Source organism: Microcebus murinus, chromosome 12 (assembly GCF_040939455.1).
Source record: "Microcebus murinus isolate Inina chromosome 12, M.murinus_Inina_mat1.0, whole genome shotgun sequence".
Lineage (NCBI taxonomy): Eukaryota > Metazoa > Chordata > Mammalia > Primates > Cheirogaleidae > Microcebus > Microcebus murinus.
In genome coordinates, this window is record NC_134115.1 from 88,441,771 (window position 1) to 88,465,151 (window position 23,381).

The following is a 23,381-nucleotide window of genomic DNA, read 5'->3' on the forward strand; positions in this document are numbered from 1 at the left end:
GCCCATGGGATGCTTTTGAGCATTACTGAATGGTTATGAAAAACGGTTATGCTTGTGACACTCCCAGAGTGAGGGCAGCCATGTGTCCACAGCTGAAGTCCCCCCTGCAGAAAAGTCTCAGGAATAGCACTCTGTGCTGGAGGGCCAGCCTCAGGTATGGCTGCATTGTGGCCCAGCCAGGAAAGCTGGAGTGAGCGCACTGCCATCCACTGGCTCCAGGATCAGTGGACCCGTTGTCCCGCTATGCTCCTCAGTTCAGCCCTCCTGAGGTCTGGCTCATCCTAGAGGCCCTGAGAGCATGAAGACCACAAGCAGTAACGTCTCCTGTCTGTTTTGGAAGCATTTTGCTGGATAGTGTCTGACATTCTGATTCCTGTTCTTAGCTTCGTTATTCCATTGACTCATTACATGGCCTTGACAGTAACTTGGGCTCAAGAATCTCAGTTTAGGTACAGTCCAGGCTGAGTAATTGCAAGTGAGAAAAATGCTGTTTGTTGTTGTTCTTCCTGCATTTGGGTTGAATATAGCTTTCTGAGGGTATTCGTTTGAACTTTATTTACTTTTTTTATTGGACAGGGTCTCACTTTGTTGCCCAGGCATGAGTGCAGTAGCACAATCATAGTCCACTGCACCCTCAGACTCCTGGGCTCAAGTGACCCTCCTGCCTCAGCCTCCCCAGGAGCTGGGACTACAGGTGCACACCACCATACCTGGCTATTTTTTCTATTTTTTGTAAAGATGGAGTCTCACTGTGTTGCTCAGGCTGGTCTCAAACTTCTGAGCTCAAGCGATCCTCCCACTTTGGCCTCCCAAAGTGGTGGGATTATAGGTGTGAGCCACCACACTGGCCTTGTTTACTTCTTTATCTCTGGATTCCTTTTGACTGAACCTGAGGGAAGTATAAAACATTAAGGTTGAAGCTGCCCAATGTCCTTAGGCCCTGTCTTTGTCTCTTCTATCACATGCCGTGGCTTCTCTCAGGTCCTGTGTCATTTAGATTCACTGCTGCACTGCATCCCTGAGAGGGAGCTTAATGGCGTCTTGGACAGGCACACCTAGCTCCATTCCCCGGGTTTTCTCCTGCCAAGATTTACTGGCTGTTCCTGCCCTTAAGCTTGCTTCCCTGTTTCCCCTCCTTTCTGTCATTACCATGTAGGACTGGCTTGGAGATATACACCATAAATTTAATTAACGGTCTCTGCTTCTGATCATCCTTTTTTTGGCCTTGTGTTTCGGAGGAAAAGTCAGAAGAAGTATTCTGAAGAATCTTAGCTTTTATGGAGCTTCAGAAACATTTAAACAAATGACAGTTGGCTAGTTACAGGGTTTACTGAGCATTGGCTTCATTCTGGCTGCTGCCATGTTCTAAAAGGAGCTGTGGCCATGAGAGATGTTTTTAGGGCAGCAGTTCTCAAGGGGGTCCTCAAGGTCAAACTTGTTTTTATAATCATACATTTTTAGCCTTTTTGACGTTTGCCCTGATGGTGCAAAAGCAATCCTGGGTAAAACTGCTGGCACCTTCATGTCATTCAGGGCTATGGCACTGAACTCTACTAGTAGCCATTGCATCTGCACTGCCACCTACTTACAGGGGTGAAAAAGCCTTGTGTCACTTAAGAATGGACTTGATGAAGTAATAAAAACTGTTAATGTTATTACATTTCAGCCCTGGAGTACATATCCTTTAACATTCTTTGTGACAAAATAGGAAGTATGCATAAAGTCCTCGAAGTATGATTGTCATGATCTTGAGGAAAAGTGTGCATGTGATTATCTGAGTTGCAAGCTAAACTAGCCACTTTTGTCAGGAACACCGTTTTTATTTGAAAGAATGACTGGCTGCTATGGTTACTCAAACTTGGGTTTTTGGCAGACATACAAAAACGGTTTCTTGAAAATGAATGAAATGAGCATATCACTTTAAGAGAAATAACTAACAGTATTTGTTGCCGGTGATAAAATTTGTTCTTTCAAGTGAAAATTAGAATTTAGAAAAACTTATATCTACCATTGTAAGCCGGTCTTATAAGACATCTGATGTAAGCAGAGGTGTGGTATTAACAATGTGTTGTTTTTTTTTTTAATTTTATAATAAAATGTTTGGGAGAGCTGCATAACTCACTGAAAAATATCTTTCGCCAGACCAGTGCATGAAGTTCCACAGTCATGCTTGGGTAACAGAGCCATTCAGAGTGCAGGATGGACTGGTGGAATTTAGTGTAACAGAGAGTGAAAGGTTCATTGATGTGGCTTCAGGTTCCCCCAGCTCACTAATGTTTAGAAGCTACCACTTGTCAACTGTAAATGTAGAATCAAACTATTCAGTTATCTAAGAAGGCCTACGTCCCTTTGTACGTGGCCTTATTTTCTTCACGTACTTCAACCAAAGCGCTCCCTCGCAGCAGACTGGATACAGAAGCAAACATGAGCACCCAGTCATGTTGTATTAGGCTGGGCATTGAGAGTTACAAAAGTGGAAAATAATTCCACTCTTATTATTATTAATTTTTTGGAAGAGTTTTTCTTTAACAAAAAATATTATTTATATTAACATATAATGGGTTTGTTTTAAATGAATTATAAATATTTTTGAAATTTCTGTTTCACTTTCTAATATGATAAATAAACATAGATGTTACCACATAAACAAAAACTCTTTGAGGTCTTCAGTCATTTTTCAAAGTATAAAGGCATCCTGAGACCAAAAGATTGAGAACCATCGTATTAAAGATGAGGTCCCTTAAGTCTCTTGTGGTCATGGTGACCGTGAACTCGAGTGAAAGTCTACCTAGTTCTTTTCTTCCTATTGAGCTTATTTCATACTTGGCCAGATGCTTGTGGTTATTTAAGATGTCCATTAGCTCAGGGCAACACATGCCAAAGAACTATGTTTTATTTGGGTGTGTCCACATGAAAAGACCTGATGAAAAACCTACTAGAGAGAGAAGAGAAATAATCATTGTGTACATCCTGGTTGCAACTCATGTTTATATATTTCTTTCTTTCTTTCTTTTGAGACAGAATCTCATTTTGTTGCCCGGGCTAGAGTGCCGTGGCATCAGCCTAACTCACAGCAACCTCAAACTCCTGGGCTTAAGCAATTCTCCTACCTCAGCCTCCCAAGTGGCTGGGACTACAGGCATGCGTCACCATGCCCGGCTAATATATATTTCTTATTTTTAATTCTTGCTTTCCTTAGACTGGTGGTTCTTACCCTTTTGGGGGTGCTAGATCTATTTGAGAACTTAGAGTATAGAACTTAGAGTAGAACTTAGCCTTCCACATGTATATATAAAGTTTTTCATGCAATTTCATGGGATTTGTGGACCCCAGGTTTAATATCCCCTTTTTTAGATTAATTTAAATCATCTTGTTACTCTGGTATAGTGATTTGGATGGAAACACACCAGCATAGTTATGATGTGAGACTCCCCCATAGGACTGACTCCCAGGAGAGAGCAGAGAGAATACAGAATGCATTGAACTCTGTGGCAAGTTTCCGCTTGCCTTTATCTTTCCTACCCCTTCCACTGGAATGTCCCTCAAAGAGTATTTCTGCTCTGGTATTCTTTTCTTTTCTTTTTCTTAATATTGTGGTAAAGTATACATAACATAAAATTTACCATTTTAACCATTTTTAAGTGTACAGTTTAGTGGTGGTAATAATAAGTACATTTACATTGTTTTGCAACCATCACTACCATCTATCTCCAGAATTTTTTATCTTCCCAAACTGAAATTCTGTCCCCATTAAACACTAACTCTCCATTTCCCCCTCCCCCTAGCCCCTGGCAACCACCATTCTACTTTGTGTCTCTGTGAATTTTACTACTCTAGGGACCTCAAGTAAGTGGAATCATGCAATGTTTGTCTTTTTGACTGATTTATTTCATGCAACATTATGTCCTCAAGGTTCATCTGTGTTGTAGCCTGTGTCAGAATTTCCTTTGTTTTTAAGGCTGAATAATATTGCACTGTATGTGTGTACCGCACTTGTTTGTCCGTTCGTGTGTCAGTGGACACTGGGTTGCTTTCACCTTTTGGTTATTGTGAATAATGCTGCTATGAACATTGGTGTACAGATATTTGTTCAAGTCCTTACTTTCAGTTCTTTTGGCTATGTGCCCAGAAGTACAGTTGCTGGATCACATGGTAATTCTACCTTTACTTTTTTGAGAAACTGCCATAATGTTTCCTACAGTGGCTGCCCCATTTTACATTCCTACCATCAGTGTGCATGGATTTCATTTTATCCACATCCTCACTAACACTTGTTATTTTCTGGTTTTGGGTTTTTTTTTATAGTAGCCATCCTAAGGGATATGAAGTGGTATTTCATTTTGGTTTTGATTTCCATTTTTCTGTAATGATTAACTATGTAAAGCATCTTTTTATGTGCTTATTGGCCATTTGTATATCTTCTATGGAAAAATGTCAATTCAAGATCTTTGCCCGCCTTTTAATTGGGTTTTTTTTGTTGTTTTGTTGCTGCACAGGGGTCTTCTTGTTTGCCTAGATAGTTCACTACTTTAAGAAGCTATTGAGAATTTATCTGGGGTCCTATGGGGCAGCCTACTCCCTTTGCAGAGATGTAATGCAGAGGTGAATGCTCAGTGACTTGCTACTCTGGAAAACTCTGCCTGGTATGAAAAGATTTGTCTGCTTATTGTAGAGGAAGTTCAATGGTGGATACTTCAGAAATAAGCCATTGGCTACTTTTGGGTATCGTATGATATTGCCATCTTAACTTTTTACTAAATAAAAATATAATCTCTTTTTGGGAAAACGAGGTAGCAGAGATTCTGTCTTATAATTTTTCATTATGATATTATGGTGTGGGGCAGGTGTTGGCCAACTATGGCCCATGGATCAAATCCCACCCCCACCTGTTTTCATAAATGAAGTTTTTTTCTAATGCAGCCATGGCCATTTGTATACATACTGCCCATAGCTGCTTTCACCACTAGGCAAAGTTGAGTAATTGGGACAGAGATTGTCCAGCCCACATAGGCAAACATTGGCTGTCCAGCCCTTTACAGAAAAAGTTTGCCACCCTCTGGCTATTCTAGACATTTGAGAGAAGCCATTTGTAAAGCCATATATGTAATAGAGGAATAATGACTACTGGCTCTTTATTCTATACTCAAGCACTTTGAAAACTGTAAAGCTTATGTAGCTTACTGCTTTTAAGTATTAATAGAACTTGAGCTTTGCATCCAGAGCTATGTTTAAGCTTTTACCTAACCTGTCCCTCTGATGAGAATCTGCACTGGTCTCTAACAAGTTGGCTTTATCATGGATTACCCTAAATTTATCAGCAAAGCTTTGGGCTGTAAATTTCCCCCGGGAGATTTATAATCCTTCCCTTCCCTGACTCCTTTGATCCAGTGCCTGGTGCAGTTATAGGTTGGGTATTCCTTATCTGAAATGCTGGAGACCAGAAATGTTTTGGATTTCAGATTTTTTTCAGATTTTGAAATATTTGCATTATACTTAACTGGTTTAGCATCCCTAATCTGAAAATCCAAAATGTTCCAATGTGCATTTTCTTTGAGCATCATGTTGATGTTCAGAAAGTTTCAGATTTTGAAGCATTTTGGGTTAAGGATACTCAGCCTGTATAAGTTTGTCTAACTTGTTTTTGCTTTCCAAGCAGAAACTGAGGTAGCACTAAAGCCACTGATGCTATTGGCAGGGGGGATTATTATAAGGCTAAACTTAGAGACTCCAGCTTAGAAGCCTCCAGAGCAAGGAGAAGGTTAGGAGAACGAGGCAAACCTCCGACTGCACGGTTTGCTGTGATTTTGCCTCCCTAGAATGTGGGGACAGCTCTAGAACTGGGTGCCGCCTGGTCAGGAATGAGTATTTGATTTCCCCTAGCACTGTAGTGTGCTGCTGTCTACACTGCTACTAGAGATGGTCTCTTGGGACTCCACCCACTGGAGCAGTGTTTCATGATGTAGGAGAAAGGAGGCAGAAGAAGAAAGAAGATTTCCTTGATCTGGTTGAAAATTGTCATCCTTTTGTCTCTATGGATATACTTGTCATTCCACTCCAGTCCCCAAAGTCTGAAGCTGCACCCTCAGAGCATTGCCAACCGTCTTCCGTACAGACAAGTGGTGGGCTGGCAGTCAGCGACACTTGTTCTTCATGCACTGCGATGGGAGCACTTACAAAGCTCCTGTTACCACTTGTGTTGCATGAGATGAAGTGGTACCTCTACAACCCTCAGATGTTTCCGCCCTGTACTCAGGACTACCTCACTTAAGTGGGCGACCCTCTAATTCAGATGGTTTTTGCATGGCATCCATGAATGCATTACACAGGGATTTGTGCGTGCCAAAAACTGTAGGTGAGATTTTGTGCATGCATTTACCTGAGCAGAGGGTTAGTGGCTGTTATCATAGCAAATTTTCAGAGGAGTTTGTGAACCTAGAATGATTTAAAGCTACTGCTAAATAAACAGTTTTAAAGAGAGAATGAGAGAAAATATGTGTGTACATTTTTTATTTGGCTGGTTTAATACAGTGGTTTTAAATTTCTTCTAATCACCAAAAGCCTCCTTTCATTACTTTCCCTCAACAGATCACCCAGAATTCCTGTAATCTCATCAACCTAATCACAGCTTCTAATTAACATTATAAAATAATCGATTAACGAGAGATAACCGCCTTGAGTTAATATAAGCTACAACCCAAAGCAAAGAGGCTTCTCTTATCACCAGGCTGAGAAGCAGCCTTGTCATGGACACATTGCTATTTTTGTTGTTAGACTTTTAATGTATTAATACTTTTAGGGGGCCCACAGCCACCCAGAGGACCTGGTTAGTGATCCGTGGTAGTGTGCCCTCCATGGGCCTGCCTGGGTTTGGTTCTCCTGCCTCGTGGTGTTAGCATGCCTTTGGTTTCCGTGTGTCTTCAGACGTTGCCGAAACCAAATCTTCTCAATTGATTACTGCAGTATTTGGGGAAGGTCAGATTCTCTTCCTCAGAAGATTTTGCCTGCTGTTAACCAGCCTTTGTCATCAAGCATTGGGAAGTCTGATCTTTGTCCTGGCCTAGCTCACTGCTGACTGTGACTGCAGTGGACAGCTGGGGGTGAGGCAAAGGTGGCAGGCGCCATGTCTGGCTGACATAGCTCACAGCTTTGCGGCTGCATACTGCAGCAGGCAGAGAGCAGGAGGGCTGACAGGAGCAGAGTCTGAGATTAGCGTGCCCTTCTCACACCCCTCATCTCAGTGTGGTTCTAGAATGGGGGAGGAGAGAATGGAAGCTGGACACTTGACAGACTTAACACAGAAGTCTTTTACAGAGCTGGTCTTTCCTGGTGTCGTGTGGTCTCAAGTTCTGCTCGTGAGCCATTTTTACTTCTTTCTTTGATGCTTTTGATTTATTATCATGCAAAACACAGTTTTGCTTGTGATGAGCTACACAGCCCTTAACTGTTGAATTTGGTGACTTTTGCCGTCTTTTGGGGTATGTATTTGTATACAAAGTATATTGGGGATGTATTTTGAATGATTTTTCACATGACCCTTAACAGTTTGAAGATCAAAGAAGTTGGTTTTCTGCATAGTTGTTCTTGACCACTCTCAGCCTTTCCCATGCTTACACCTTGTGAACTGAAATAATATTTTTAGACTCCCCTCCACTGGTTGACTGAATGGGCCCCCTCTTGGCCAAGGAATACCCTAAAACTGAGTTATTAGCCATGAGAAGGGAGGTCAGACATACCTCATCATGCCCCCCTCCCTTCTTGGAGATAGCCTTTACAACTCATTAACAGGCCTAAGGTTGTACAAGACTAACCTACAGGTCCTCAATGTACAGAATAAATTGCTTGAATCTGGGTATAAAACAAGTGGCTTATCTCTGATTAACAGACTTCCTTCTCTTAACTTTAAAGCATTCCAAGCCTTTAGACAAAACTCATTTCTTTAACCAATTACAAATCAAAGAGTCTTTAAACCCACCTACAACCTGTAACCTCCCGCTTTGACATATCCCACCTTTTTGGGCCTTCCTTATATTGATTTATGACTTTATGTGTGATTCCTGTCTCCCTGAAATGTATAAAACCAAACTGTAACCTAGCCACAGCAAGCTCACTTGCTCAAGGCTTCTTGGGCATGGCTCTGGGCCATAGTCCTCAGATTTGGGTCAGAATAAACCTGTTTAAATTATTTTACAGAGCTTGACTTCTTTTCCGTTGAGAAGATTGCTGCACAGCGTGAGGCTCAGAGAAGACTTAGGACCCTCCGAAGGAGTAGCCCGAACTCGGCACCAGGTACCAACATGGCCCCTTTGGGCCCCCCGACTCCGAGCTTCTCCTTTGGTGGAACTGGTAAGTCCTCCTGAGCTCCGGACCTCCCGTTTTTGGGTGATGGTCCTGGTTTATTCTGAGCTGTTGGTTCTTTTCCTAGGAATTTGTTGTTTGGGATCCTAATTTTGATTTTGAGGTACATTCTAAAGTGTCTTCTCCATTGCCTCTTCCTCCCAAAATTAATCTCAATTGGCTTTTCTGCACATTTGCAAAAGAGGAAACCGAACTGTCTTGTTTGTTGATAAATGAGAGCCTGAGTTCTCAGCTCCAAAGAGAAAGGGCATTTTTATTCCTCTCAGCTGGAAGGCACCCTGGGTGACGGAGGACCTGAGTGGGAGTTGCCTGGGGTGATTGCCCACAGCTTGAGGGGCCCAATAGAGAACCCCCCCAACAAAATTAATTAATAGCAGGCTTGTCCAGGAAACACATTTAAGAGCTGATCTCTCTGTTTTGAGCCCTTTCAGAGGTATTAGACGGAAACTGAGACAGGTAAAGTGTGGGAACGGCTCAGTGGTGAAACACTGTGAAGCCTCAACCCAGCCTCAGCACACTCTGTCTGATACTAAACCCTATACTACAGTTCAGTTACTTCTTTTAAAGGAAAATGGGAAATAAATCTTTTTTTTTGTTCTGAGACAGAGTCTCACTCTGTTGCCCGGGCTAGAGTGTATTGGTGTCAGCCTAGCTCACAGCAACCTCAAACTCCTGGGCTCAGGCGATCCTCCTGCCTCAGCCTCCTGAGTAGCTAGGAGGCTGTGGCAGGCATGCGCCACCATGCCTGGCTAATTTTTTCTATATATTTTTAGTTGGCCAATTAATTTGCTTCTGTTTATAGTGGAGATGGGGTCTCGCTCTTGCTCAGGCTGGTTTCAAACTCCTGACCTTGAGCAATTCACCCGCCTCTGGACCTCTCAGAGTGCTAGGATTATAGGCGTGAGCCACCGCACCCAGCCAGGGGAATAAACCTTGTAAAAATGAGTGAAGACAAGGAAGACGACCCCCTTTGGGCACCACAATTGGTTTATGGTGCCTGTACCTGCAAATATTTGTAAATGGAAAGGTTCAAAGACCTGCCACGTTTTCTAGGACTTCAGCCAGTTATGGCCATATGGCCAATTCCTTTTTTTTTTCTTTCTTTGAGACAGTCTTGCTCTGTCACCCAGGCTTCAGTGACATAGCATAAGCCTAGTTCACAGCAACCTCAAACTCCTGGGCTCAAGGGATCCTCCTGCTTCAGCCTCCTGAGTAGCTTGGACTACAGGTGTGCACCACCACACCCAGCTAATTCTTTCTATTTTTAGTAGAGTTGGAGTCTCACTCTTGCTCAGGCTGGGCTCAGCCTCCCGGCCTCAAGTGATCCTCCCACCTCAGCCTCCCAGAGTGCTAGGATTATAGGTGTGAGCCACCACCAATTCCTGTGCACAAGATTTTACTGAAGGGTAAATTACATCAAGGAAATTCAGAGCTCAGTTGGTGGACCTGACAATATAGAGTTAAAATGTCTCTCACGCGCTCTCTCTTTCTTTTCTGGCTATTCTAAACCTAACTTTTTCTACTGATGTTGAGATAAAGTCATTGTTTATAATATATCCAATTGAAAGGCTACCTGGAAATCTTACAGCCAGTTCTAGCTAAAATGTAAACATTGAAAACTCATTTTAAACCAGAAAAAAAGGAGGGGGATAAGAGGTTTTTAAAAAAAACCCAGCTGCCATAAAAACTGCTTTACCTAAAACTTTGATACTCAGGTGTAATAGGTTACCTGTCAGGGCAACTAAAGTTTAGCCACATGAACAAGTTCCAATTTTGTCAGAAGAAATTTGGATCCAGTGTCTTTTACAAACTGGTGAGTTTGTATTACCATCTCATGACTAAAATTCTGAGGTAAAATCTATTGACACTTTGTGAACGCATGAGTGTATATGCTTAGATATGTTTTGTGTTTGTCCCCATAATATATGTTTGTGTGCCTACGTGGTTGTGGACTGGCTTATAAATAAGAGAATGCTCATAAATTAAATAAACCCAAATGAATTTTCTAATTCACTTGAATTTAGTAATCTTTGATAAGTAAACTGGGTTATTAAAAATATTATTGGTGAAATAGAAATAAAAATGTTGTCAACATATATTTTTTGCCTGGGTTTTACTGGGCATTTTTATGTTTCTTAAGGTAAACAGGTTCTGTCTAGCCAAGAATAAAGAGAAATGTCAGGGCTTGACACAAAGGTTGTAAAACTATAAACCCAGCCAAAGACAAAATGGTCTGTGTTTGTATAATTTTTAATAAGTATGGTATATTTAGTATTGTTGGTCTAATGATAATAGCTTAAATCTCCTTGAGTTATTAACAAAAATGCCTATTTTTAACCTTAAGGTTCTTAATTAGGTAAAAATGTAGATATGCCTAAACAAAAAATAAGTGTCAACAAATTAGAATAAATAAAACACCAAATAAATAGAACATAAAAATAGAAACTTATGGTCAATGATTTATAAAAATATTTTGGTTTTGGTCTTTTAATCCTAGCTGCAGATACAGTTTCTTCCACTAATTTCAGTGTCTGAAAAGGTACACATAAAACGTGTTTCTAACTCACTCTTTCTGTCATCTGATAGTAACAGTACTGTTAGGGATTCAAAGCTATCTTAAAAATTTTAAAGCTTTAGTTTTCCCTTGGTCTTGTCCACTCTTGATTTGCTAGCTGATTATGTGTACATTTTATTGCTATAACAAAGTTTTTGCCTATGACAAAAATCCTTAATTGTTAATTTATACATATTAATTTATTTTAAGATTAAAAAAATTATTGTCGGCTGGGCACAGTGGCTCACGCCTGTAGTCCTAGCACTCTGGGAGGCTGACGAAGGTGGATTGTTTGAGCTCAGGAGTTCGAGACCAGCCTGAGCAAGAGCGAGACCCTGTCTCTACTAAAAATAGAAATAAATTAGCTGGACAACTAAAAATATATGTAGAAAAAAATTAGCCAGGCATGGTGGCACATGCCTGTAGTCTCAGCTACTTGGGAGGCTGAGGCAGTAGGATTGCTTGAGCCCAGGAGTTTGAGGTTGCTATGAGCTAGGTTGATGCCACGGCACTCTACCCCGAGCAACAGAGTGAGACTCTGTCTCAAAAATAAAAAAAAAAGATTGTTAAAATCCAAAGAGAATCTCTAGACCGTCTTACTCTTTGGAAATAGTAACATGTATTCAAGTTTACACCCAAGTTGGAAAATGTTTTGAGACTATTTAGATTGTTTTTAAAACAGCTTAATCTTGATCCTCATATAAGAAAAACATGTTACAACTTTGTGTCATTATTTGAGGTGCTGAGTATTGGTGCTAAAGGTTTTTTTTTCCCCTTGGTCTAAAGTCAAGTGATATCATGTTGATGGGCCTCAAAAAACGACCCCAAAATAAAGGCCTCAAGAACAGAAGGTCTTTGACTTTCCCTTGTCTTTCTGCCTTTTGGTCCCATACTTGCCTGAAGCTAGCCATAGAAATCAGAATTCCTCTTCCCCAAGACAGGTCATAAAAGCCAGAACCCCTCTTTTCCTAAAAGCCATAAAACCTAAAATTATTCTATGTAAAATCTTGCCATAAAGTAATGATCTGACCTATTTTGTTTTACTGTAAAACCTCTACTCCGGAAAGACCCTGACCCACACCTAAAAGAAAGGAATACATACTCAGAGAAGCCAAACACAGTGTAGATAAAAATAAAAAGGCTTTGCTGGGTTCCCCACTCAGCCTGTTAGCAGTAGATCACACCCTTTTTGTTCGAATCATATTTCTACACAGCTGTCTACACTTAGTTGACCCTGACCATAAAAATGGACACTTTCCCTTATATTTTTGAGTGTTCATTGTAAAGATTCCCATGTATAAGTTTATAATTTTTCTTCCTATTAATTAATCTGCCTCATCAATAAATGTTCAAGAAAACTTTATGCAAATAGTGGGCTTTGCTCTGCTCCCTACAATTTGACTAAATTTTGGGGGTCTAGGGACACTTTGGTCCCCACAATGTCAGTAGATTTTGTTTTGAAATGTGGTGTTTTATTTATTTATTTATTTTTGCTTTTTATTATTTTTATTTGAGACAGAATCTCACTCTATTGCCTGGGCTAAAGTGCCGTGACATCAGTCTAGCTCATGGCAACCTCAAACTCCTGGGCTCAAGCAATCCTCCCACCTCAGCCTCCCAAGTAGCTCAGACTACAGGCATGTGCCACCATGCCCAGCTAATTTTTCCTGTTTTGGTAGAGATGGGGTCTCACGGTTTCTCAGGCTGGTCTCAGACTCCTGAGCTCAAGCATCCTCCTGCCTAAGCCTCCCAGAGTGCTAAAAATATGGTGTTTTAAAAGGATCTAGGCCAGGTGTGGTGGCTCATGCCTGTAATACTAGCACTCCGGGAGGCCAAGGTAGGAGGATTGCTTGAGCTCAGGATTTTGTGACCAGCCTGAGCAAGAACGAGAGCCCCATCTCCACTAAAAAAAATAGAAAGAAATTAGCTGGACAACTAAAAACATATAGAAAAAGTTAGCCGGGCATGGTGGCGCATGCCTAAAAGAAAATTCAATATAAAAAATAAAATTTTTTAATAAAGATTATAAGACATAGAAATTGTTTTTGTTAAAAAAAGATAATTTTGTCAAATTTATAGGTTTTAAAGACTTTTAATTAAATAAATGAGTAAAGCTAAATAGTTATAAAAGTTAAAAATAAAGGTTATAAAAGGTTTATAAAAAATCTTATAGTAAAATTGATTAAAATTAAATAGATTTGTTTACAAGATTTTGTTAGAATTAGCTTTTCCATTGATACACTAATACAAAGGAAAAATTTGATTTTCTCTTTCAAACAAAAATTTTCATGAGATTTCTAAAATTTTAATATGCCTTGATAATGTGCTAATAATAATTACATATGTTAAATTGTTGTATGCCACAAAAATAACCAGATCTCCTTTTCACCTTTAATCATGACTAAGATTTTATCATCTACACCTGTTTAAAGGTGTTAACTAATTAGATGCTTTTATTTCTTATTTTTTTGTTGAGCCAGTGTCTCACTCTGTAGCCCAGGCTAAAGTGCCGTGGCATCTGCCTAGCTCACAGCAACCTCAAACTCCTGGGCTCAAGCAATCCTCCTGCCTCAGCCTCCCGAGTATCTCAGACTACAGGCATGCACCACCATGCCCGGCTAACTTTTTCTATGTATTATTAGTTGTCCAGCTAATTTCTTTCTATTTGACTTTCATATGATTAATAGAAATAACAACATTTTTGTTCACCTTTGAATAAACTACAAAAAAAAGAGGGAGAGAGAGAGAAATTCAGTTTGTCTTATTACTTTGTATTTCACTTTGTCTATCGTAGGTCTTATGATTGTTTGAGAAACCAAGTCTCCTGTCTATCAAAAAATGAGATATTTAATTTTAAAAATATTTTAATTATCAGTTTGACTAAATAAATGACTATACTTTTATAGTAACCTGTGATCCTGTTTTGTGACAAGTGTTTCATGACAGACAATTCATGATTTCCTACTTAAGTTTTCACTAAATTTTTTTTGCCCTAAAATAACTGGTTATTTAAGAAAAGAAAAACAAAAAACTAAAATATTTTTATGACTTTTTATTTAAAACATTACTGATTATCTTACTTTGGTTTCCAGAGTCACGACAAGTTTTAAGTAAATAACAAGTTTACCTAGTATCTCCAAGATTTAAAACTATTACATCTCAACTGGGCCCAACCTGTTACTCATTGCCAACTGCAAACATCCCCCCTCTAGGCCCAGAGACTATCACAAAAGGGTCTGGGGCATGTGAGACTATAAAGGCCAATTCCAAGGAATGGAATTAATTTAGACCCTACAGAGTAAGAATGGACACAGAAAGCCTAAACAAATACTAAATGAGAGATTTTGCCTTTCTGGGCCATGTGGTACAAGCATCCATCCCCACTATAAAAAATTTCCTGCTTCTCACATAGACTTAGAGCTTCCTGAATAGACTTATTCTCAGCAATGTCAAACTCCTGGGCTTAAGTGATTCTCCTGCCTCAGCCTTCTAAGTAGCTGAGACTATAGGCATGTGCCACTATGCCCGGGTAATTTTTTCTATTTTTGTTCAGCTAATTTCTTTCTATTTTTAGTAGAGATGGGGTCTCGCTGTTGCTCAGACTGTCTTGAACTCCTGAGCTCAAGCAGTCCTCCCACCTCGGCCTCCCAGAGTGCTAGGATTACAGGCGTGAGCCACTACGTCCAGCCAGACTTCCTTATCTTAACTTAAAACATTCCAAGCCTTTAAACAAAGCTTCATTTCTTTAGCCAGTTACAAATCAAAGTCTTTAAATCCACCTATAACCAACCTGTAAGTGCCCCTTTGAGATGTCCCACCTTTTTGGGCCAAACCATTGTAAGCCTTCCATGTATTGATTTATGACTTTACGTGTAATTCGAGTTTCACTTCTTTTCTGTTGACATCCTAATACCATCTCTGAAATGGGTTAGTGGGACCTTTTCTTAGTGGAGGGCAGAGGGTACCCCATAAGCTTAACACCTCCCCAAAACCAGTGTGGTCCTAGGTTAGCATGTGGCCTGCGTCCTTTTGATGTCTTTATGGTGACAGAGAAAAGCCATGCACCCAGGCTTTTGAGCCCATGTGTGACCACAGATGGGGGAGGCTCCCCTGTCCCCCATGCAGAGTGAGCTAGAGCCCAGAGCTTAAGCAGATTGTGGAAACGTTGAGATTCAGAGTGAGTCAGAGGGACTCTGATGCCATCCAGGCTTTGCCATCATCTTTAGTTCTTTAATTTTTCTGTTTGACTCAAAATTCCCCTGAAGCACAGCAGAGAGGAAGCAGGAATAAAGGATGATGGGTAGGTGGAGATGTTTTAAGCCTTAAGGCTTTCCTTAACACCGAGGGAAGTATTGTTTTGGAAATTTTTCACCCTTTAAGTGGCTGTTGTGGGCCTTTGCTTCTGTGTATCCCATAAATCATGCGGCATTAACTCCTTAGAATGGATGGCTGGCAGCTCCTGGGCATTGCCCGGCAGTCTGAATCATGATTGCTTCTCCCTGAACTGCCAGTGGATTGTAAAGTTATGAATTGCCTTTCTCTTAGTGCAAAGTGTAGGTGTTAAGAGCTTGGTCCTTGTAGGGAGGTGGGCTTGGGTTTGAGTATTAGTTTCTCAACACTTGCAAGCTCTATGGCTTTGGTAATTTGCTAAACTTCTCCAGGCCTGACTACTTACCAGACTGCTTCCCTCAGAGAGGTTATCGTGAGATGAAGCACGGGCAGTGCCTGGCTTGATGCCTGGCACATGGTGATCACCCAATCAGTGGTGACAGCTAATACTGTTGTTTTGTCATTGTCATAGTTTCAGGATCGTCCAGGGAAGTCAGCTAGGGGTGAGGAGGGTGAGATCTGTCTCTTTGCTGGCCTGCATAGTTCCTCTGTGATTCAGACAGGACAGGTGACCAGCTAGGGGAGGACCAGTGCCCCCTGCAGAGGGTGCGCTTTGGCTCTTTTGCTCCTGGGTCAGACAGAGAGAGTGTTGACTTGAGCATTTGCAAGGGCTGTGGCACCTCTTGCCTCAGCGGGCGCTTGTTCCATTCCTGTCAGTAAGTACTTGCCAAAATCAAGAGTCCTGGTCATTTTCCTCAGCGTGCGTGGGAGGAAGAGGAATGCACAGGAGGTCAGTCTTGTAGGATCTCCTGGAGCAGGTGGAGACGATCCCTCTCTTCCCCACTCCTCTGCAGGTGTTTCAAAATCATCATAGCCAGGCCTGATTCCGTAAGAATGAGGGGCAGCCTGGGCATCTGTGCTTAATAAAGCTCTCCAGGTGATTCTGGCGCTCTCCCTGATTAGGAGCCGTTGCCATGAGAAATTCTGATCTGCTGTAAAGAAATTCTCCAGATGTGGAGTCTGATGCCTGGAGAACGAAGCAGCAGGCCAGGACAGGCACGCTGAGCCGTGATGGTGCAGGTTGGAGTTGCATGTCTCCTGCCTCCTTCCTGGGCATTTGTCCTCTCCCCAGGCTCGTTCTTTCCCCATATTTGCTGCTCTTTGTGGTAGCAGTAGCCCAGCCTGGGGGAGCCCACGCCCTCTAGTCCAGTGAGCAGCGAGCTGTCAGCCGCCTTCACTCCGGAGAAATCTTTGGAAGCAAAGCAAAGGGAGGCCTGGGATTCCAGGCCGTGACCTGCTGCCTTTCCGCTCCTTGCATAACACGAGTGAGGTTTCACCTCCTGGAGCTGGTTCAGCCCTGCTCAGCATCCTTACTCATCGTGTGCATATGGCAGCCCTGCTTCCAGCAGAGCCAAGGCTCTGGTAGTCCCCAGGTCCCCATTTGCTCCAGTTTTGCTCATTGGATTCCTGCCAGATGTGGCAGCTGCTGTGACACAGTATATGCCACATTTGGTATTGGACTAATCCTATATAATACTAATACTGCAACACCAGATACTCGACTGCTAACTGTGAGCTGTTTGCTTTCCATGCACTGTCTCATTAATTCTCCCAGCAACCCCTAAGGGTTGTTACTCCTGCCTTAATATATGAAGAAACTGAGGCTCAGAGAGTTTAGGCGACTCATCTGACGTCACAGAGCCAGTAAGCAGCACAGTTGGAATTGGAGCCCAGGATGTCCAGACGTGCAGGGCCTGTGCTCTTAGCCACTCTGCTCTCCTGTTTGCTTTCCTCTAAGTACGCTCACTCCCTGCCCTTGCTGGCTCGGCTATAACTGGCACACCAGTCACACCAGTGTGGGACTCGGGAGCCTGCTTGGGAGCAGCAGTCTCGTCAAATGACATCACCATGCCTGGTGGGTTTTGGAAATAACCATAAGCTGTGTTTATTGTGGCTGCTTTTCTCAGAGACAGCGCTGGTTGTTCCCAAGGTCTGTTCATCAGCCCTAGCATGTATCCTGGTGGCCTGGCATCTGTGCCGTGGTGATGTTTCTTCGTCAGTGCTCGGGTGTAGGGCGTACAGACTCATTTATGGAGTGATTCATAAATAAATACCTGCAGGAGGTAGCCTGGAGGTTGTGACTGTGGCCCAGGATGCCAGGGGGATGCCGGCCTGCCTGCCGCTCCCTGCTCTCAGCCCCCACGCTCATTCCTTACGCCTTTACCTGCAGTGCCTTCACTCCTCCCACCTAGTTTCCTTCCCTGTGGAAGGGAGGGACCGTCAGACTTGGCGCTCTACCTGGGGGCCTCAGCTTCATTGCCTTTTGCGTCCTTCTTCCCAGCCGGGCGGTCAGCCTGTTCACACCCGAGCCTTGATCACTCCACACCGGTAGATAGAGATCTCCCCATCTTCTAGAGGGGCCTCCCCACATTCAAGTTCTTTGACCTCAGTTGGGCTCTTACTCTTATTTCTCTTTATTCTTTCTCCACAGAAGAGGTTGTTCTAAAATGTAGATATGATTGTGGCTTTGCCCTGCTTAAAACCCTTTGCAGGATGGTCCAAAGATAGAACACTCAATACTTCTTTAACGCGAATACTCAATTCTTCTTGAACTCGAACACTCAATACCGCTTCATGAATCAGTTGATGGTTCACAGTCAGTTACAGATTGAACTCCTTGTTCTCTTTCCTCCTTCTCACTTGACTAGTCTAAAAAAGAAAACAACAACAACAACTTACAGGCTCCCTGGGGGCCCTCAAAACCAACAAGGAGAACAAGCTCATGGTCTTCTGTGTCTTAATTTTTGTCTTTGCTGTTAGCCCAGGCCCATTTCCTGGCCTCTCCATGGTGTAATCATGGCATAGCCACACTGAGCCACCTTCTCTTCCTGGTCCATGAAGCTGTCTGGCCTCTGAGCCTTTGTGCCTGCTGGGTTCCCGAGCATTCTCTCCACTTGGATTCTCCGACTCCGGCTTACTCCTGAGCTCTGTCCATGCCCTTTGGGAAATTCTCTGGCCCTTCCCCCAGTCTAGTTGGGAGCCCAGGCTTATTTTTGTCATGGCACTTGGAAATCCAGGAATAAAAACATGACACTTCTCTGTCTGGCTGATGCTTCTTAGTGGAGCAAGGTAGGAGTTTTCATTTTTCAGGACTTATTTCAGCAGGCAAAATTTAGAAGAAAGTTTTAAAGCATTTTTATAATTATTGGTGCCATTTTTCTCAGTTATTCACAGAGAAGAGAATTGAGTGCTCACATTTCAAGAAGTATTTAGCTCGGTTGGGGGTCTGCAGTTCCTATTGGACAGCAGGTTTGCTGGGGCAGGTGCAGCAGGAGCTGGTTGTTTCCCTGACCTCTGCCAGTGCGAGCAGGAGAGCTGCACCCCCAAAAGGATGCAGAAGGTTCCTACAAATGGGCAAAGTTTTAAGTCTTCTGGAGCTCTTTATCCAATGACACTTCTCAGTTTTCACATCCTGTCCTTGGTGAAGCCTTTCCCGTCCCCGCAGCTGAGGAGAAGCACTGATTGCATGATCCGGCACTGGCTCTGCGTGCACATCCTTCAGTGAGGGATGGCGTGTGCTTCAGTGCCCCTCTCCCCATGGGATGGCAGCTGCCACGTTCACTGCTGTATCCCAGGACCTGGCTCGGATGGGGCTCCGTGAGTTTGCATTGACTGAATTAAAAAAGAGATGAGAACCAGACAGGTTTAATAATAATAAAAACAATAACAAGACTGCCAGAGAGGTTGCTAGATAAGAAATCCTTTGCTGATCTGCCTGCTGTGATGTTGCTGCTTCAGACCGTGCATCTGAAGAGGGGGCCCCTGCAGCGTCAGGGGTGGGTGTGTTCTATCCTCTCGACTATGAGAGTCACAATTCTCCTGACTGACTTTCTGAACGTCCTCTCATTAATGCATTCAGTTTCTCAGAGGAGGTTCTTGCAGATACTGTTAGTTGATAATCGTCTTAAAGATAATTTAGGATTCCAGGAATTTCTTTTGGAATCCTAAGCTTGAGTGCCCGCCACTAATCATGAGCCAGGAGGAGGAGGAGGAAGAGGAAATTCGAACCTGCGCCACCCACGGTCCCATTCTTAACCTTAGTCAGTAATTGAATGCTATTAAGCAAAATTAATTTGCCTCCTGCAGGAAGGTATATGGTGAATGGAAGGGTTGCTGTTGGGAGGGAGCCAGGCTGCCCTCTGGTCATCAATATTTCATAGCCTGAGGCAGTGTCAGGAAGTCAGCTGTCCTGGTGAGGCTGACCTTGAGCAATTGCAAAGGTAGGACATAGGGAGGTTGTATTCAAAGGGCTCATTACAAGTTACTTACTGAAAACCGGAGTGAAGTTTACAAAATTCACCTGTGGGTTCACTGAATTTATACCCTCAGCTAGTGGGAGGCTCCCTCAGATGATACTCTGTGATCACCCTGAGGCTGGTCCTAGTGGAGGTCACAGCTCTGTGCAGAGCTAAAATGTTTACTGTGGGCTCTCTGGAGCCAGGGAGGGTCCTGATGTGTAGCGTGTGCTGATTCCTATGATGAAAATACGCTTCCACTGTGGCCCGGTTCAAGCTGCTGACCCCAGAGCAGAAGTCGCCGGTGCAAGCCAGTTCTAGGTCACCACAGCTGTGCTGCCCCACAACTCCCTGTTCCTCCTGGTGACTGTGGGGAGCCTGCCCAGGAAGTTTGTGTCCAGTTACACGCATGAGCCTCCGCGTGGTACTCGTCTGCACTGGACGTGGCTCTGACTGAGGGTGCCTGAATGGGACTTGCTTTTCAAAATGAGAAAAGTTAATGAGCCTTTCATTTTGTTCTTTCTTTTCCCTAGCTGCTATTAACTTAGCAAAGCTGAAACTTTTCAGACATTATTACGTCTTGGTGAGTAAAAAAAACACTGAATCTGTAAATAAAATCAATTCAAGGCAAATGAACTTCCAAAGAATTGGTGAAAACACAAGATGTTGTACTACCTGGTGCTGTGTGGGTTTCATTTCATAAAATCAAGCTGTGTCTCTTAAGATGGGAAATTAAATATCTGGATTACTTTTAATTTAAAATTTGGCTTTAAATACTTAGAAAAGTGATACAAGCTTGATGTAAAAAAAAAAAATATGCAGAGATGACAGAAACACAGTGGAGCCTGTATAAACCCTGGTCTCCTACTTCCCTTTCCTGCCCTCCCCAAGGTAATAACTGTTAGCGGTTGAGTGGTTATTTCTCTAGGTTTCTTAGGCATATGCCATATCTAGCTGCTCATTTGACTTGCTATTTTTATTCATTTAGAAAAATGGGATCAAATCATCATGCTCTTCAGCCTTTTTTTTTTCCATTTAAAAAAGTATTAAGAGTATGTACCCCTTTCAGATTTCCCTACAGAAAACTAGTTGCATGTTACAGTAATAATATTTACCTTAAGAACAGAAAAATTGAGACAGTTTTTGTAAAACCTAAAAACAGGGTTATGAGGGACATGAAACGTCCCATAGTGCCAAACACTGCACCTGCTGTAAACCACTAGTGTCATAATGTCTTAGAATATAGAAGGTAGGGGTCTTCTAGAGTTAGTTTGCTTCCTGACTCTTAAAAGGAAGTTTCCATGTCTTCTATCTGTGGTTTTGGCGTTGACTATCACTTGGGGAAGTTCTTTTGCCTGAGCCAATGTTAGAGACTTTAGCAGTAGAGAAGCAGGGGCACACTACCCACTCGGATTGGTTGGTTGGTTGGGTTTTTTCTGTGGATTTTTGTGACAGGTGTAGGCATTGTCACAGAGCCTCTCTTGTTGCATGCGGGAACAGTGATGAGTGGCCCTCAACAGCCAGGCCTGAATAGTGGGCCTTCATGCCTGAAACCCAAGTGTGTCTGGCCCAGCCCACAAACTGACCACTCGAACCCTGTGAGCAGCCCATGCGCTACTGGCCGCAATGTTGAGTCCTGGTCCCAGGGAGAAGAAATGAAGGCCATCCCTCCTTGCTAGAGTGCTTGATAGTATTTGAACTGCCTCAAACGTTGCCAGCATCTGCTAGTGACGAGACTGGAAGTTAGTAAGTTAGTATTGCCCCGTGTGGCTCCACTTAGCTGTTACTGCTGTAAATATTCCTCAGAGTCTAGGAATAAAAGTACTGCCCTTTGGAGATTGAAATCAAGGGGCTGTGGTTAAGATGAGGAAAGGTTAACAACAACTGCTAAAGTGTCTTGTCCTCCCTGTGGGTGTGACTGTCAATGTCTCTGTCACCTGGAGATAGTGAAGAAATCCTTTCAGGTGTAACTGGCAGAGCAGCGTCACTCTACATTTATTGCTAAGCACTGTAAGTATCAGGTGCTTTTCCTTGGGTGATTTGTTTTTTATTCCATAGTTAATTTGTGAAAGCAAAAGTGGTACCCTGATTTTTATGTTGATTTTCTTTTCTGTTTCTTTCCCTTTCATATAGATTGTGTGTTACATATACTTCACCAGGATTATTGCATTTCTCCTCAAACTTGCTGTTCCATTCCAGTGGAAGTGGCTCTACCAGGTATGCTGTTCACAGGGGGCAGTGCCAGAGGATTTATAACTTAATGTTGTTATTAATTTATCTGGGAATGACCACTAAGACCTTCCATCTCTTCTGGTCTACAATTGGGATTTTCTGTTTGTCCAGGAAAGCTGCAGGATTATGTGAGAAATCTGAAAATAATTGCATTATTGATTTTAGTTTTCAGTCTTAAAAGTCTTTGAAGAGAAAAGCTTCAGGCAGAGGGAATAAGACTTGCCCTGTATAATTAGAATTTTAGATGAGGTGTGGTCTTTGCCTTCAGCTGCAGGGCTTAGGACAGTTTAGAGTCAGCCTCCCTTCCTATTTGCAGATTATCATTGTTTCAGTAATAAAGTGTCTTTGCAATATGTTAGAACTAGTTTAACTGGTAGAGTAAGCCACCACATGATTTGGAGACTTTTTTGTAGAAGAACTTGGTGCTATAGGAAATGTGGGTATATAAAGAGCTCTTAAAAGCTACCAGTGAAGACTGGTTCGAGCAAGGAAAAGCATGACTTTCGTCTCTGAGCAGGATGCTCCTAGTTTAGGCTTCAGCAAGTTGAGGAAAATGCTCTCTAGAGTAAACTCTGACATGTGAGTGAGCAGTCAGCAGGGGTGGGTTGCGGGGGAGTACGTCCATTTGTTTAGTTCCACTGCTCTCTGAAGAACAGTGTTGCTAATCTCTTTATTTTGGTGTGGTTTTTAAACTTGCAGCTCCTGGATGAAACGGCCACGCTGGTATTCTTTGTTCTAACGGGGTATAAATTCCGTCCAGCTTCAGATAACCCCTACCTGCAACTTTCTCAGGAAGAAGATGACTTGGAAATGGAATCTGTGTAAGAAATCTCCTTTCTTTCTCTCTTCCTTTTTTCTGACCCCTTTACCTAACCAAACGATAGCACAGTGTGACTTGGACCAGCTGTTCTCAGCATTGTGTTGCTCCAGAGGTGGTTCTTCTATTTTTAGCAGCAGGAAATGGACACTGAAGCCCCAGGTGCTCTCATTCAGTTTGAAGTACAGTATCTGCCAATGGCTCGGTATTGTCGGGGAGGATGGGAACTTGCCATCCTACTAAGCGTCACTGGTGGCCGCTTCAGCAACTCAGTGGGAAGGACTTGGGAAGGTACTTGGCTGGGTCAGGACTACTGAGAGCAGGCAGCTGCGCTTCCTGTCAGGCCTCACCGTCAGCTTGTCTCTGAAAATATAATCTTCTGAGTCATGTGTGAGTCTGCTAATGATGCTGAAACATCCTTTGTCATCAGATAACTAAGTGGCTTTCACAGCCAGTACAGTGACTTCGCCCTGTCATACGGGCTTTTCTGAGTAAGGGTAAGTGACTCTAGGGCCGTATTTCCTGGGAAAGGGCAATCATTTTCTAGAAATGTGAATAATGATTACGTGTATTTGCTTGTGAACTCTGCAGTCTGATAAGCCTGGTCAGTTGTTGTGTTTGGTGATTAGCCTACGGCTGAGTTTTCCCTTTTCGTGTCACTGGTGTGGAGTGTTTGCCCTAGCACTGGCAGCCTTTTGCTTTTTCTCAGTTCAGAGGCTGAGGTTCAGCCCCTGCTGGCTCTGCTCGGTGTCAAGCAGCATGGGCGGCTCTCTGCTCAGCTCCACTGCTGGGATGGTAG

General features: G+C 42.8%; 1 protein-coding gene across 4 annotated transcripts in view; it reads left to right on the plus strand.

Annotated features, from left to right (window-relative positions):
- GPR107 (G protein-coupled receptor 107) overlaps window positions 1-23,381 on the plus strand; it is a 75,547-nt gene that overhangs the window by 40,660 nt on the left and 11,506 nt on the right. Inside the window, exons 16-19 of one of the 4 annotated variants that reach the window (XM_012772233.3) lie at window positions 742-829; window positions 20,067-20,116; window positions 21,667-21,750; window positions 22,465-22,586. In XM_012772233.3, coding sequence (XP_012627687.1) covers window positions 742-829; window positions 20,067-20,116; window positions 21,667-21,750; window positions 22,465-22,586 — 344 coding nt within the window. Of the gene's footprint in view, window positions 1-741; window positions 830-8,190; window positions 8,344-20,066; window positions 20,117-21,666; window positions 21,751-22,464; window positions 22,591-23,381 lie in introns of those variants that run through there. The other 3 variants (XM_012772231.3, XM_020289533.2, XM_012772232.3) reach the window with 3 other exon arrangements.